General features: G+C 41.9%; 1 protein-coding gene across 2 annotated transcripts in view; it reads left to right on the top strand.

Moving 5' to 3' along the window:
* Window positions 1-16,194, top strand: part of LOC142100660 (phosphatidylinositol-binding clathrin assembly protein-like) — a 65,996-nt gene that overhangs the window by 35,248 nt on the left and 14,554 nt on the right. For both annotated transcript variants that reach the window (XM_075184362.1, XM_075184363.1), the window contains exon 13: window positions 5,097-5,237. In XM_075184362.1, coding sequence (XP_075040463.1) covers window positions 5,097-5,237 — 141 coding nt within the window. The remainder of the gene's footprint in view (window positions 1-5,096; window positions 5,238-16,194) is intronic.

The following is a 16,194-nucleotide window of genomic DNA, read 5'->3' as shown; positions in this document are numbered from 1 at the left end:
TATGGTTTTCTAATTGGTTTCTAATGTTTCTGACGTGTTCAGATACTCTTCTCTGTAGACTTCTCCAATACAGTGCGGTCACGTATTGGAGTCCACACGGGCATTCCAATAGGTATGACTCCTATTGTATCGCATGAGATTTTGTCTTCAATCTCGTATTCTTTCTTGGTGACAAAAGATTGAATTTTTTTTACTGGTTTTGTAGACCTGCAATGTGTGGATCTACATGTCGAGCAACGGTGACAGTAAAAGAAACGTGTGTTTTTTTTTCTTTCAGCCAAGTTTCTTTAGAGCTGGTAGTGTCTATAAGTATACAGCTTTACAGTAATTTATTCCTCAGGTTGGGTGCTTTTTTTGTAGGTGAAGTTGGGTTGGTCAGGTATGAATTGTGAAAGCTTATCATCTTTCAGAAGGGTGGGACAATGCTTCTGTATGACTTTTTTCGAACTGTTTGGAGTTACTGTTATACTGGGTGATAATGGAGATCCTGTCTGATCCTAGGGGCTTGGGTTTGGGCTGAAACAGAGAGTTCCTGTACATTGATTTAATATCTGTGTAAGAGTTGACGTTACCAGGATCATAGCCTCTATCCAGAAACCTTTCTTTCAGTGCGGTAGCTTGTTCTTTAAATACATTAAGGCCAGAGCAGTTGTGCCTCGGGCATATAAATTGACCCTTGACAATGTTTCTTAACCAAGGTTGATAGAGTGCACTAGAGGCTGGATGGAATAAAGGTGTTGCAGTCTACTTGTTTTATAAACTATTTGGTTTTAAGTTTACCTTTTTCCGTGTAGATTTCTAGATCTGGAAATTCCACCCTCCGTTTACTTCTGTTAGCTGTAAAGTGTAGGTGCAGATTGTTATTGAGATATGAAATGAATGTGTCTAGATGTTCATCAGTACCTTTCCTAATGCACAGGACATTGTCTATGTAGCGGCGCCATAGACAAATATCCTGGATGTACGGGTTGTTATTCCACACAGAGGTAGCCTCCCAATGGGCCATAAATAGATTTGTATAACTGGGTGCAAATTTACAGCCCATTGCAGTGCCCCTCACCTGCTGGAAGTATTGTCCATTGAACCAGAAGTATTTGTGGTTCAATACGAATTGAATAGACTCAGTGATGAACTGGTTCATGTCATGGCATGCCTGAGAAAGACCACAGTTGCAGATCATGGAGGATAGAATCATTGAGGAGCCATGTGAAAGGGCGGGGGTGGGAGACTATATCTGAGAGGTCAGCTGATATGAGGGGAATGGTCAGACCATATCATCGGCTATATACAGCCCTCCTGGAGTTTGAGAGTCCGATCGTGGCTGAGGAAGGTCATGTCTATCCTCGATTAAGTGTTGTGAACCAAGGAATAGAACGTATAGTCACAGGATGTAGGCTCCCTAACCTTTCAAGAGTCAGAGGAGAGACACCAAACCTTTGAATTTACAGGACTCCGAGCCACCAGTGGGGGGAGTCAGATGTATAACACGACATTAAAATCCCTGGCCATAATCGCTTCTCACTGGCAGACCTGAAAGAGCAATGAATCTAAGGTAGCGAAGAAGCGGAGTTGGTTCTGATTCGGGGCATACCGTTTAACCAGAGTGCACAGGGTGGTGTTAAACTTACTCACTAGTATTAATAACTGACTTTCAGAGTCAGAATGGTAAGTCAATATCTCAAACGTAATTTCAGAAACAAAGAGGGTAGCAACGCTTCATATTTTCTGTCTAGGATCGCAAGCATGGAAAGTGGACAGGTACAATCTAGACTTAAGTTCTGGGTATAGGAATGGGTAAAGTGTTTCCTGAAGGTAAACTATATCTGCCCTATGTTGTTTAAAATTCAAAGAGAAGAGCCTAAGAGCCATCCGGGAGTGAATAGTTGGGTGCCTGAGGTCCTCCAGCGAGAGTCACATGGGCTGCAGGAAAACAGAAGAACAATACAAGCTAAGTTAAGATCATGAGAGAGGGTAGAGGGGAATGTTGTGATGAGCCTGGGAACCTGGTCAAGTCAATAAATGGGGCAGTATAATAACAGTTACCAAAGAAACGCAAATGAAAAACACTGAGCATTAGGCCCTCAGTGTTATCTCACCATGTTTTTTGCTATTTCTCTAAGTTCATTATGGTCTACATGAGGGGGACCGTAAACCAGTGGTTTGTCATGTAGAGTGAAGGAAAATATTGCAAGGCGACTCTTTTGTAAAGAGTGTGTAAGGCGCTTCGGTCAAGGGGTTGGAGTGAAAGCAGTTAATTTAGCAGCTCTCTTCAATCCTTTTGGTAGTCGGGAGCTTCCGAGGAGAGGAGGAGTTCCCTGGGGGAAGGGACCCAAGGCTTGTGCCGGGGGATGAGGGAGGCCGAGGCAGGACCACCCAAATTCTCAAAAAGACGGGTAGCGTCCACGAATGACCGTGCAGAGTAAAGCTTGCTGTGGTGCTAGACCAGGATGCGAAATGTAAAGCTCTATTGGTATTGGATGTTATCTCTGAGTAGGGGCGTGATCGGTTTCAACTCTTGTCTTTTGAGGAGGGTGAGTGGGGCAGTGTTCTGATAGATCTTCAGGGAGGTGCCGTCAAATGTGATTGAGTCAGAATTGTTAGATTCCCGTAGGACCGCTTCTTTAGTGATATAGTAATGACAGCTACTGGTCAAGGGGAGAGAGATTAATCTCCTTAGGTATGCCCATGATGCACAAGTTATTATGCTGGGCCTTGTTTTCCTTGTCCTCTTGCTGTTCCTTTAGGTGAAGCATATCCTGCTATAGGCGCCAGTCACCGTCTCCCGGTGAGAGGAAACAACCTCGTCCATTTTCGATTCAAGGTGATCAATCCTATCCCCAAGATCATGTAATTCAGCCGTCAGAAAGACAGTAGCTTTGTGCACTGGTTCTCGGAGTCTTTGGGTCTTTGTGGGCAAATTTCTTATGGATCTAAGAGAGGTCTGAGCAGCCCGCCTTCCTGCTCTCTTTAAGCATAATGCGCTCAGTAGACCACCAAAAAAATGTAAGTGGGTTGTATAGCTGCAAAAGTGTATGCTTTTAGGTTGGAAGAAAAGGTAGCTTCACAAAGTTCTAGGCTAGGACCCGGGTTGGGGGCCATTCGGGATGTCACAGGTTAATCCATAGTAAGGCTCACATGAAGTCAAAGCTGTGTCTGATGGAATAAATATCCAACCCTCTTCGTCCGGAGTATGGGGGAAGCTTCTGGATGGTGCTGTTTAGTGACTCAACCCATATGATATGGGAGGTTCTAGCATTCCCAGAGGTATATTTACTAATCTGCGGGTTTGAAAAAGTGGTAATGTTGTCTATAGCAACCATTCAGAGTCTAGCTGTCATTTTGTAGAATGTACTAAATAAATGAGAACAAGAATCTAATTGGCTGCTATAGGCAACATCACTTTTTAAACCCCACAGTTTAGTAAATATACCCACTAGGGTTCATTGCCTGGTGGGAGAAAAGTTGTGGCATTGCTGCTGAAGTTGGCATTCTATGTGTCATAGATTATTAGTTTCGTTATCCAAATAATGATTAAGTAGAAATAGAAAACCAATCAGCACTTTTATAGTCCACTACAAAAGATGAACAGCAGAAAAACAACTCTTATCAACCAATTTGAATAATTAGATTTCATATCTTATAAAAAGTCTTGGGATATATGGACAGGATTAATAAAAGTTTTTATACTTGCAGGATTTGTTATATAAAAGTTCCCAAATAGAATGTACTCTAATTTACTTCCAGAACATTATCTGTAATATAGCCTTTTCTTCCTTTATCATAGGTTTAACATAGTACAGCACAGTATATTTATAATTCAGACAGTCAGATGGAGAAAGTCCTCCATTTTTAGGAATAGATTATCCCCACGATTATGGGAGTGAATATTAATGGAGAATTGCTAACCTGGCTAGATAGCCTATTTCATGTGCAGTGTTCTTCCCAGAAAATGGCATTAAGAAGTAGCTGGGTGGGGACAGTTGTAATAGTTTGCAATAATATTGAAAAATGTTGGAGGTTATTGCCCACACCTGCCAGGACTGGTCAGACTGGTGGTGAGTGGTCTAACACACACTGCTGGCTGTAGTGCTCACAAAGTGCCTGTTATAATACGAGGAACAATGGTTTATTAAGGAACATAGTGCAGGGTACCTCTTCTCTAAATCAAAATCTTTGTTTAGAAATGAGTTATAGCACTTGCTTATTGCGTCATACATTCTACCAGGAAAGAGTAAAGGTTATACTTGCAAGCACAAAAGTACACCCGCATCAAAACCACCATCTTCTTTTTACCACCATTGGCGTTTATTCTGAAGAATAGGTTGCTATAATTTCCAATTAAAAACTTCTGTAGACTGTGTGTGTGGGTTGGGAGGGGGGATTCATAACTCTTTTTATGTTATATTTTTAAACCTACGGTAGAACTTTCCTTAAGTTGTATCATATAAAAATGAAAATTCGTACATGGAATGCTTGAGCCATTTTAATGTCTTTATTGATGGCATGGAATCTGTGTATATAAGTGTAACACATATATAGTGATTAAAGTGGAAATTTAGAAGTGTCGATATGGAATTTGATCGTTTTGCAATGATTGTATGCTTATTATGTTTCTCCTCCACATTTCAGAAATATGTGCTTGCCTGGTATCATCCACTAGTTTGCTGACACTTCATAGAAAGGGCTATTGAGATAGGAAAATGTCAGTCTTATTTTGGTCACACAGTCCCCTTCCTTCCTTTACATCAAAGGGAATGCCTCCAATCAAAAGCATTCTCTGTTTCATTAGCCTGATCCTGTGGTTAGCATACGAAGAGACCTTGCTAATGACTGGTGAAGGGATTACCTTTGATGAAAGGGAGGTCCTGTGTGACCAGTGCAGTGCGTTTGTTCTGTTCTGAGTATGCAGTGATTGATGCAAAGTGGTTATTCCTGAAAAGGGTACATTAAAATGCTATCATTTAGTCTATATGTTGTATTGAATTAAGTTTAAATTATGAAACCCCTTTTAAACAAAACAACAAAAAACAGACAGCTGTATATTGATAAAAGTAATACATTGAGTTTGAATTGCTTTGATTTCAATTTCTTCAAAGGACCTTTTTCATCAAATGGAGTTAGTTCCCCACCACAGCTGGATATCTTTGACATGCAGCCTGTTGAAGAAGTTGTAAAGTCTGGCCCTTCCTTCAATACTTCCACATTTTCTTCTAAACAGACAATGGGACTTATCACTGGTAAATGTAATTTCATTGTCTTTGTAAATGTGTGATGTTTATGAATCTCTTGTTTAAAACTGGCTGTAAATTATTGCCTGCAAATATGTACCAAGCCAAAACAAACTGCACTTCCTCTTACATTTTACTAGCTGAAAGCTTAAGTCCTGATGACTGCTCCGTGAAGTCTTTGGCTGGGACTATAATGCAGAACTAGCAAACCTATTTCATTCACCATTATAAAATAGCTTTGTAGGAAGGGTTTGAGCAAGAGAGGACCAATCTGAAGCCACAATAAAGACATTTTTCTCACTTCAGTCCTACCACCACCTCCACAGCTTCACACAGCTCAAGTTCTGAGCCATAGCTGTGAGAAAAACCACAGATACCTGGAAAAAACAACTTCACTGAGCAGCCTCTGGGCAATTTTTAGGGGAATCTGCAATCTAGTAAGCTGTATATTCTGGGTCATAGTGCAGGTTTAATTTACTAAATTTAAATTTTTGTTTAAGATTATAGTCTGCTTGTTCTTTATCAGTTGCAATTTAATGTATTAAGAATTGATACACTTTCTATCTTAATATTGGCACATATGAGTAGTTGCTGTATAATATCTTCACTGATAGTTCTGGTGTCGCAGTGTATGCGTTGAGTGTACAGCAGGACGGGGTGCTTTTTTGATGGCCATCCTCGGCAGCCTATACTTATAATTTTTCTTTTATTTCAATTTGCTGCTGTGCTATTCAACTTTAACACTCAGGTGGTCAGTAGGTACTGGCAAGCTGACAGGAGTGGACAGATGAGGTGTTTCCTCCTGCTGCATCCTGCTCCTAAGGTGAGACAGTCAATTGAAGTGGACCACAGCACTATTACCTGCGTTGCCAGTCTGAGGTCAGGTTGGTGCAACATCGCCAGAGCATGCAAAGGAGAATGTGTCCAAGTAAGCAACTGCCTTCTCCAGATACCAATGTGAGAGGAGGTAATCCAAGCAAAAGTCACCAGCCTCCCAGCAGCGCAGCTTGCGTCGGGTACAGTGTTGGCAGCCTGGTTAGCAGGCGAGGGGGCACTCGTAGCCTTGGAAATTTCCCAATTGGCACAGTGAAGCCGGAGGGGGACGTCCCAGCAGGATGGTGGCTGATAGTTGTGCTGTCCATTGGGGGAGATGTAATCCTTGGAGGGCTTTGGTTCATTGACTGAAGCAGACCCATACACTTCTGCTCGCCGGCCCTACCTCCTCTATCAGGGAAGTATTGACTGGGGGTGGTTCTTTCTGAGTGGGTCTTTGTGATTTTCACTTGTGCTTGGCTGTATTTCTGTAACTCTTACTTACAGGGTTAATATTGTGTACCCTCTATATCTGCCTTTTTTTTCTCCTGCTTATTTGTTATGTCTGAGAAGGGGAGTAATTCCAGCTCTAAATCTGGAGGTGTTTCACCGGTAAACATTTTATACCTGTCTGAAATGCCAGTCTAAATTGCCCATTGGTCACTCATGCATGGATGCCCTTTGTGCAGCTTGTGAGGTTGATAGCTGACTGCCGCTGACACGTGTTTTGCGCCATTAACTTGGCAGAATCAACTTGGTCTAGATCAGTGATGGGCAAACTTTTTCAGGAGTGGGCCAAATAAAGAAAAACTTTAGGCGGGCCAATATAATTTATTAAAAAACTCAGATATCGAAATATATAATACAAACTTTTTGAATGGGACGGGAGGGTGTTATATAGCAGTGTTACCTCTATAAGTGCAGCGATGGTACAGACACGGCACTTATTTCAGCAGATTGTTGCAGATCCGTCTTTCTGGTGAGCCACTAACTGACAACACAGCAGCCAATCGAAATCCGCCTTAGTATATGGCCCAGCCCATCTCTTCTCACACGACTTTCAGCCATTAGGGTGCGGGAAGGTGTTTGAGTGATTGACATACGAAGTGTCCTTTTAGGAAGGAGGATGAAGTATAATGGAGGAAATAGCTGGGAAGGCATAAAAATGAAGGTTCTGACACACAGGGTCGGCCCTAATAATTTTATGCATATTTTAATGAAATTTTTTAAAATATTGGCTGGCCGGATATGGCCCGTGGGCCGTAGTTTGCCCATCACTGGTCTAGATCAATGGCCCAATCTATCTATGTGCTTGTGCAGCTTGCTTTGCGTTTCCAGGCTGCAAGTGAAGGAATCGGTGATTTCACTAATTTTGCTGATGCTATGTATCTGGGTGTGCTTGGCAAGGGGTCATCTGGCCCCCAGCAATGTCATTAGACTGGTTTGAGTGCAAGCCCTGCGTAGGTCTATGCAGGGTCCAGATAAATTTTCCTGTTGCTTAGAGAGTATCTTTGTGAACTCTAAAGAGGCTAAACCCCAGAAGTGTCAGAATTCTGCCTTGGTCCCCTCCTGGACAGGGTCTGATTTTGAGTGTTCCTTCCAGGAAGAGGGCAAAGTAGCAGTAGGGTTGAACATTGAGGACTCGTGCTTTTAAGTTGCGTAACGTATATGATTTAGTACAAGTAGACAGTACCCATCCAGTACAAGAAGGAGTTACTTGAGTCTGGCAACATGCTGTTTAAGAAGAAAGTAATGGAATTGATGTTTCTTCCTTTGTCGCCTCTCTCCGATAAGTTACTCTGTGAGGCAAGGACTAAACCTGAACAGAAGTTTCAGGTTACACACATTGTTGACCCTTTATCCACTGCCCAAAGGAATATGGGTAAATGGGAAAACCTACCTGAAGTGGATGCTCCTATAGTGTGATTGTCTAACGCAACCGCGACTCCAATCCAAATGCTATAGCCCTTAAATTCATATAGCGGCTTCTCTTAGACTTATGTTAGCTTCTTCTTAGGTCAACAAAGTGGTGGAAAATTGGTATTAACAACTCTTGGATGGTTTGCAGTCAGGGAGGTTTGAATTTGTGGGCATGTTTTTGGGACGCGGCTGTGGATGTTGGTCTCATTAGAGCTAGAATTTGGCTCCAGTGATTTCAGTTTGCAAAACCTTTTGACTCAAAGCTTGGGAAGTGGATTCTTAGTCTAATAAGACTCTGGAGTCTCTGCCTTTCTCTGGTGATGTCTTCGGCCCTGGCCTGGTCTGCAAGAAATGGCAACCAAGCCCTCAGACATTTTATACACATGACTGGTTCAAAAAATAAACTTCCTTTTTTGAACAATTTTTGTATGTCATATCCCTCAATTTTTTTCATTAGTGTGTACAAGTGCAAAATGTAGTCGTTAAGATCCGTCATCAACAGCATAGCATGGGATGAGTTCATGGTGCCCATGAATGTACAATATGAAAGAAGATGTGAAGGATGCTTAATTGCATGTCCCAATTTGGGAGGGCCATCAATGTCTTTTCAGATTTGTGGTTCGGTCCCAAAATTACCTGTTTGGGTCCTTCCTTTTTGTTTGGAGATTGTGGCAGTAATGGCCACACTCCTGAGGCCCAGAGGGAGAATGGTTATTCCTTAGTTGGACGATCTTTTGATGTGGAGTTCCCGATGTGGTTCCTACCCAGAAGTTGGTCTTTCTGGGTCTGTTGTTGGAAACGCGATGGCAGAGACTGCTTCTTCCAGGAGAGGAGAAAGACTTTTTACACAGAGTGGTAAGGGATCTATGGGCTGGCTGACATCTGTCCTGTTCTACATGATGGTTCTGTGTAAGATGAACTCAACATTTGAGGACCTGCAGTTTGCATGGTTTCATTCAAGGGCATTCCGGCTTGAATTAATTTTGAAGTGGGACAAATTTAATTTTCACTTGAACATACAGCAGATTTCTCTGTCTCCGAAATTGCATTGCTAACTTCCCTAGTGGTTGATGGTCGACAATCTCAACAGATTCTGTACTTTTGTATTATGAAATTGGACAAATGTGACAACAGGCACCTATCGCTGGTTTCAGGGTCTGTAGTTTCGATCAGGGCCAAGCTTCCAATCAGTGCCCTAAACTTAAATGCAGTGTTTAACATTCTAATTCAGGAATATGTTTGTGGGAAAGCCCATAAGAGTTCAATCGGACAATGTATGTCACCCATCAGGGATGCTCAAAGAGCTCCTTTGTAATGAATGAAACAGTCAGGATCATGCGATAGGCAGATCAAAATGTTCTGGCAATATTGACAGTGTTCATACCAGGGGTAGGAAACTGGGAGGCCTAATATCTTAGCAGGCATGCCCTGCATCGGGGAGAATGGTCCCTCTATCAGGACTTCTGTCAGTAGATTGTGGACAGGTGGGGGATATTGATATGATAGAGATTTGTGTAGAAATTCATATAACAGATTATCCGAAATACAAACTGTGGTAATTGTGGAAATCCAGGTAATAAAATAACCATATTTCAAATGGTGGGTCTTACAGATAATGCCAAAAGCATTGAAAAGCCAGAATGCAAATTGAGGAAGCTGCACGGATATACTGAAAAAGTAACCAAGTAGATACACCAGAGCAAAGATTTATCAGGATCTCTAGAGAGGCAGATTGTGATGACACAGAGCTGCAAACTTGTTCCATAAAAGATGACAATGATCTGGCAGGGATTGAAAGCAGAACTAGGGATTTGAAGACCTATAGAAGGAGCTAATAATTAGGATGGGAAGGACAACCTCACACCCTGGACTGAATTCTACAAAATCAGCACTTCTGATGGACTGATGTTTGCAACAGAGTTCTGCTAGGGCCATGACCGTATCCCTTCCAAACAGATTCCAGTTGCTTATAGGTCCTCCTGGTATCCTCAGGGTGTCGGAGAGGCTTTCTTCTTCTTTCTTTTGGCCTTCATTGTAGTGGATCTACTAGGACTAGACCTCTCCCAGTAAACATCAGGAAAGGAAGCTGAAGGATAAATTTAAAGACGAAATATAATTGATCATCAAGAAACTCCCTTTCCGAATCAGAATTCAAGTCCATGGTTTACAATAGGGTTCTTTCTGTGGATCTCAGTGTTTAGATGGGTGGTATACTTTTGTGGTACCTATTTTCATTGGCTGCTCCGAAGATGGCAATACGGGAGTAGTGGCTAGGAATCCAGTGATAATTGTAGATGCTGGTTTGCACTGGAGACTTGCAGAAGATAGCTTTTTTTTCTTTACAGATTTCTTTTTAGAAGAAGCAGACCACACTGTAGAGGAAAAACACAGGGGTGTATCCAGAACAGAAGTACTTGAAAATACAGATATGGGCATAGGAGTAGATACATATTTAGTTGTAGAGACAGTGTCAACTGATGGAGGAGTGAACCTATCTAACTTAATTTGTAAAAGCAAGTACATCATGCAATATGGTGTCTCGGGTCTCCATTAGAGGATCTGCCTATTGCAGAGCTTTCCATAGAGTATAAAGCTCATTAGCATGAAGGAAACTTGATTACACTGATTGGTGATTAAAGGCTGGTGCAGTAGGAAATTACGACCAAAATTTGCTTTATGAGAATAGCAAATTGTTCCCATCAAAAGTAATTTTTGGGAAATCCAGAGAATGTAACTAAGCAGATATCACAGAAACTGCAGTTGTCCCCCTGGCCCGGAGACGAGGGCAGAGTTGTCCCCCCTAAATGTAACATTTGATAGCACAGCCTTTGGCCATAATATCTGCAATCCACTACTTTCTAAAGCCACGAGTAAGCGTCCTGTATCTTTCTACTGGCAGCTTGGTCCACTCATCTTGTGCAAACTACTTCAGTTCTCCAAGATTTGAAGGATGTGTTCTTCCAAATGCTGTTTGCTGATGTCTCCTCAGGTGTTCTATGGGATTTAGATGAGGACACTGTTGGCCACTTCCGTACAGTTCAGCTTCTTGTCTTAAACCATTCCTGGTCAAGTTTTGTTTGAGATCCTATTCATAGGGATGATTTACTCTATCAAAAAGCTCTAATTTGGTCTCATCTGTCCACAGGATTTTGCCAAAACACACCTAAAACAAACGAAATTCCTTCTAGGACAGACTCCAGTCAGGCTTTCTTATCTCTCCTGGCGAGGAGCTCTCGTGGGCCTCATACTATATGACCCCCTTTCACTGAGTTGATACAAGTTGAAACAGTGTACTTTGTGTCTCGAGGTTGAATCTGTTTGGCAGGTGATTGAGGTGCTTTCTCCACCATTTGAACAACACTCAATCAAGTAGTCTCTTTAAAGTGACACTGGCTACAGTGCCATTTTCCTAAAACTTCCTAATAACGCTAGAACAGATCACCTTGAGAACAAGATGGAACAACTTTTCTCTTCCCACAATGACTTAATCCCTGCTCATGATCTTCAACAGGACAAAGTCACTGGGATTAAAGACAAATTTGTGGTTCTTGAGGATAGGTCGAGGCATAATTCTATTTAAATTTGGGGTATTCCTGACTCGTCGTTAATTCTGATCTTAATGAATATGCTACTGACCTGTTCCATAAGCTACTACCATGAACCTCGGATATCGACCTCCTCATACACCGTTTCCATTGCTTGCCAAAATCTCGTAATGCTCCAAACTGCACACAAGGACACCCTCCTACGGGTGCTTTTCTACAGGATTATAGAACAGATACTATGTGCCTCCTTGCTCTCTGCCCCTACCTGGGCGGTATTTGGAGATCTTCAATTGTATCTGGACATCTCAGCCTATACTTTGGCCAAACACAGGTTATTTCACCAAGTCACTTCAGCTTTAATATCATCCAACATCCACTACAGATGGGACTTTCCAGCAAACTTACTGGTCCACAGAAATGGAACTTTTGTGGCCATACCATCTCCTGAGAAGGGCATATCACTGTTGAAAAACTGGGATATTCAGTCACTTGACCCAACTTCCAAGCCTAGCCGTGTCACCAAGGAATGGCCTGCCACCACCATGTAAGCCTCTCACCACTAACCTCATTTGTGGCGAATTGAGGTAACTTGTTCTAATCTCTGCTAGTACTGGCTTGAACTTTGTATCCTTTTAGATGGTTTGCAGCCCTATATACTTCGGTAGGGGAAATCCTTCTTTATGCTTATGCACACTGTGTCCTCCTTCTCTACAGAGGTGATGCATTCTCTAAATTGACTGTTATGGTTTTGCTTATTGCTCTTTTTATTGATGTTACAATTTAAACTGTTATGTTATTAATATTTTCCCACCTTACTCAAGTGTTACACCTTTAGGTCTCTCTTACACCTATTTGTATGCTATAGTGTCACTACATATTGGGCAGGTTTATCTTATAGTCTTGTTTATGTATCTTGTCCTAGGTTGTCTTAGGTTAAAGTGTCCATGGCCCGGACACATGCCCCCACACACATACTACTTTTCTGCCACTTACTTTCCTTCACTTAGTGGCATAAGTGTTAGTTCCCTTATGGGTGCTTTTTCAATTTTTTCTCTGTCCTTCTGTACCCTCCTTTACTCCCCTGGCTTTCCCTGTTCTCCCTGCTTTGTTGGAGACTGTTTGGAGACAACGACTACCCCAGTCAGATCTCGGGGTATGCTCCTTTACTCAACATTATGAACTAGAATAATGGTTAAATTCCTTTCTATAAACGCGAAAAGTTTGAACTCTCCTAATAAACTGAGGTTAGCCCTTAAACGTTTTGAGTTCAAAAAGGCTGATATTGTAGCTGTTCAGGAGACCCACTTCTCCTTACATTCCCCACCTCAATTTCATAACCTTAAATATCCAACATGTTGTACTGCCTCTGGCCTGTTCAAGCATAACATTGTAGCCATTTTGATTTGTGCCAATTGCCCTTTTATATTGGAGAAACAGATTACTGATAAAAATTTGATAATAGTGGGGAAGATAGGCCTTGTGCTGTCTGGCAAATGGTCTCCAGCATATTACAGATGTTGAGATTTTACCCATAACCTGTTCTGATCATGTCTCTCTTGTATGGCAGTTGGGACTCGTTGCTAGAGACTGGCCTCTTAGACCCTGGAGATTGGCAGAATACATGTTAGCAGATGCTGCTGGGGTTTGAGTTATACAGGATGGCCTTGATTCTTATTTAGAGTTTAAGAAACCCGAGCATACCTTGCTTTATACCCACTGGTGGGCCCTTAAGGCAGTTCTGAGGGGAGCAGCAATTCAAGCTGCGGCTACCATTAGGATAATGCAATCCGAGGCACAGGCCTCTTATGAACTAGCTGCTTTGCGCAGGAAAACTTATGAGGTTTCTATTTTACAGATTAACAGTGCCATACCTAGACTCAATCAGTGGTTCTATACCCTGGGTAATAGAGCGAGCAATCTGTTGGCCCATAAACTGTGTGGAAAGAATGCTATCAACCGGGTCAAGGCCCTGCGCGCACTGTCTATTACGAGAGTCTCTATAATCTAAAGGCTGATAAATCCCTGAACCAGCCCTCCACTGAGTCAATTAACGTGTTCCTTGACACACTCTCGCTCCTATCCCTGTCTCCAGTGTAGGCCTTGGCCCTGTGCTCGGACTGGACGGAGGATGATGTCTGGTTCTATAAAAGCCATGGAACGTGGCAAGGCCCCAAGCCTAGACTGTTTCATGCATGATTTTTACTTCACTTCCAGCCCAAGCTGACTACTGTCCTCGCTACATTATTTAATTCAGTCACCAGAGATACATTCCTGCCCACAGAAATGCTTAAGGCGCAAAGAATTAACATCCATAAGTCTGGGGAAAGATCTATCCCATTGCCATAACTACCGTCCCATTGCACTCCTTAACTCTGATCTTAAAATGTTTGCTAGGTTGATTGCTAATCAGTAAAATCCCATTCTCCCACGACTTATTCATCTGGATCAGGTGGGTTTGTGCCTGGCAGACAGACACCAAATAATACAAGGAGAGTCCTAAACATTATTGACACATTCCACCAGTTCTGTCCCTTAGTTACTGCTATCACTTGAAACCGAAAAAGACGTGATAGGATCAACTGGGAATATATGTCTGCTGTTATAAACAAATTTGGGTTGGGCGGATTTTTCCCTTTAGAAATTCCAATGGGCCACTACAACTATGACATATCTAGGCATACGCATTCCACCATACCCTGTATCAGTCATTGAGTGTAATTACCAGCCGCTGCTTAGAAAGTTTGATACACTTACTAAATCTTGGGCAAATTATGAGGTATCTTGGCTGGGAAGGGCAGCTGCCCTGAAAATAATGTTGTTGCCGAAGATCCTGTATTTGTTCTGATTTATCCCCCACCTTGTCCCCGGGTCTCTGCTTAATACATTTTATTCTATTGTATTATGTTTTATCTGGCGTAAAGATCCCCTAGGCTATCCAGAGAGCGAATGTTCTGTTCTAAGTTGAGAGGGGGTCTGGCCATGACAAAATTAGAAGCTTATCAGCATGCTACCCTATTAGATCAACTCAGGGATTGGTAGGCTCCTTCTCCACTCAAACAATGGGTAACCATTGAAACCCACAATTTCTCTCCCTTCCCGTTGGCAGACCTACTGTGGTTGGATAGTCCCAGTAGACCAGTCTCTGTATTTACCCTACTTAGTGTCAAAGACTCTTTTACTGTCTGGGATAGGATGATGCTTTTGTCCCCAGACTCTCCACTTCCTTCCTCTAATCTATCTACAAAGGACGTTTCACAACTGATCCCTGACCTCCGTCTTGACTTCTGGCATAGACAGGGAGCTGGACGAATACAGGACCTTCTGGAAAGCGGCACACTTCTTTCCTTTTCCCAATTACAAGCCAAGTTTGACATTCCAGCTCCACATCAGGCACTGGCTGCAATTTTATCCATCGCTTCCTCCACCATTGAAGCCTGCCCCCCTTTTGTAAGAATGTTGTTCTCCATTCATTTCCCATGCGGGTGGCCTTTTGAGACCCACAATTTGCCGGTTCAGACTACCTGGGAATCTGATTTGGAGATCACTCAGATGATTGGGAGAAAATCTTTCAGAGGATTTATAAAATGTCTAAATGTATCAACTACTCAGAGAAGATGATTAAGATTATACATTGGCTGTAGTTCACACCAGATAAGCGCCACAGAATATGGACCTTATCAAAACTTTGTTGGTGAAACTGTTACTCTCATGCATGTTTTTTGGACATGCCAAAACTTAGACCACTGTGGGACGCGGTTTTCAAAATGATATCTCAGGTTTCTAAATCGCCCTTGCCCCACACTTTTACATCTCTACCCGCCCCATCTTTAACATCACAATCACTATGTCACTGGCCAAATACTTCTCGCCTCTAGAATGGCGATAGCCCAGTATTGGAAGTCTCCCTTACCTCCACCCCTTTTTAAAAGTATTGCCAAAACTCAATGTGGTTGCATGATGGAAACCTTTTGGTTTAAATATTGCACAGCGGTGTCCTTCATGCTGGTCAAGTGGTTCCCGTGGTATGGATACTACATGGAGCACCAACTTCCCCAGGACTCTGATCTTAAACTAGCACCTATGGGTTTTTCTGCAATGCCCCACAACTGCACTATAGTGCTCTGCTGCTTGTCTCCAGAGATGTCTCCTTCCTTTCCCCCCTTCCCTCCCTTGTTGTCCTCTCATACGGACTATCTTGTATACATTGCCTTTGTCTTGTTTTATCTTTTTGGCAGAAAAAAAAACCTCAATAAAAACTTCCTAATAACATTATGCACAGTGGAAACAGGAACATTTTATGGTTTTTGAAGATTGATTTGTTGCCTGGACGCTGCCCATGCTTGGCTACAATTTTCTGTCTGACATCCTCAGACAATTCTCTGTCTGTCTTTTCTCCATGCTTATTGCAGTACACACAGTTCACACAAAACAGGGTAATTGGTCATTTTCTCTATTTGAAGAACTTCTAAAAGGTGTCAATAACTTTGTTGGCCCCGTTTAAGGATTTCTGTGTGAAATAAACTAATGACTTTTTAAGAAATACATTTATGGATACCAAAATATTTTATAATTTAAAGAATTTTCTTGAAGAAATGTAGTCGTATTATTATTATTATTATTATTATGTAGTATTATTATTATTATTATTATTATTATTATTATGTATTATTATTATTATGTAATATTAA

This window comes from Mixophyes fleayi, chromosome 9 (genome assembly GCF_038048845.1).
Source record: "Mixophyes fleayi isolate aMixFle1 chromosome 9, aMixFle1.hap1, whole genome shotgun sequence".
Classification (NCBI taxonomy): Eukaryota; Metazoa; Chordata; class Amphibia; order Anura; family Limnodynastidae; genus Mixophyes; species Mixophyes fleayi.
The sequence above is the reverse complement of the archived record's forward strand: the minus strand, read 5'-3'. Positions and strand labels throughout refer to the sequence as shown.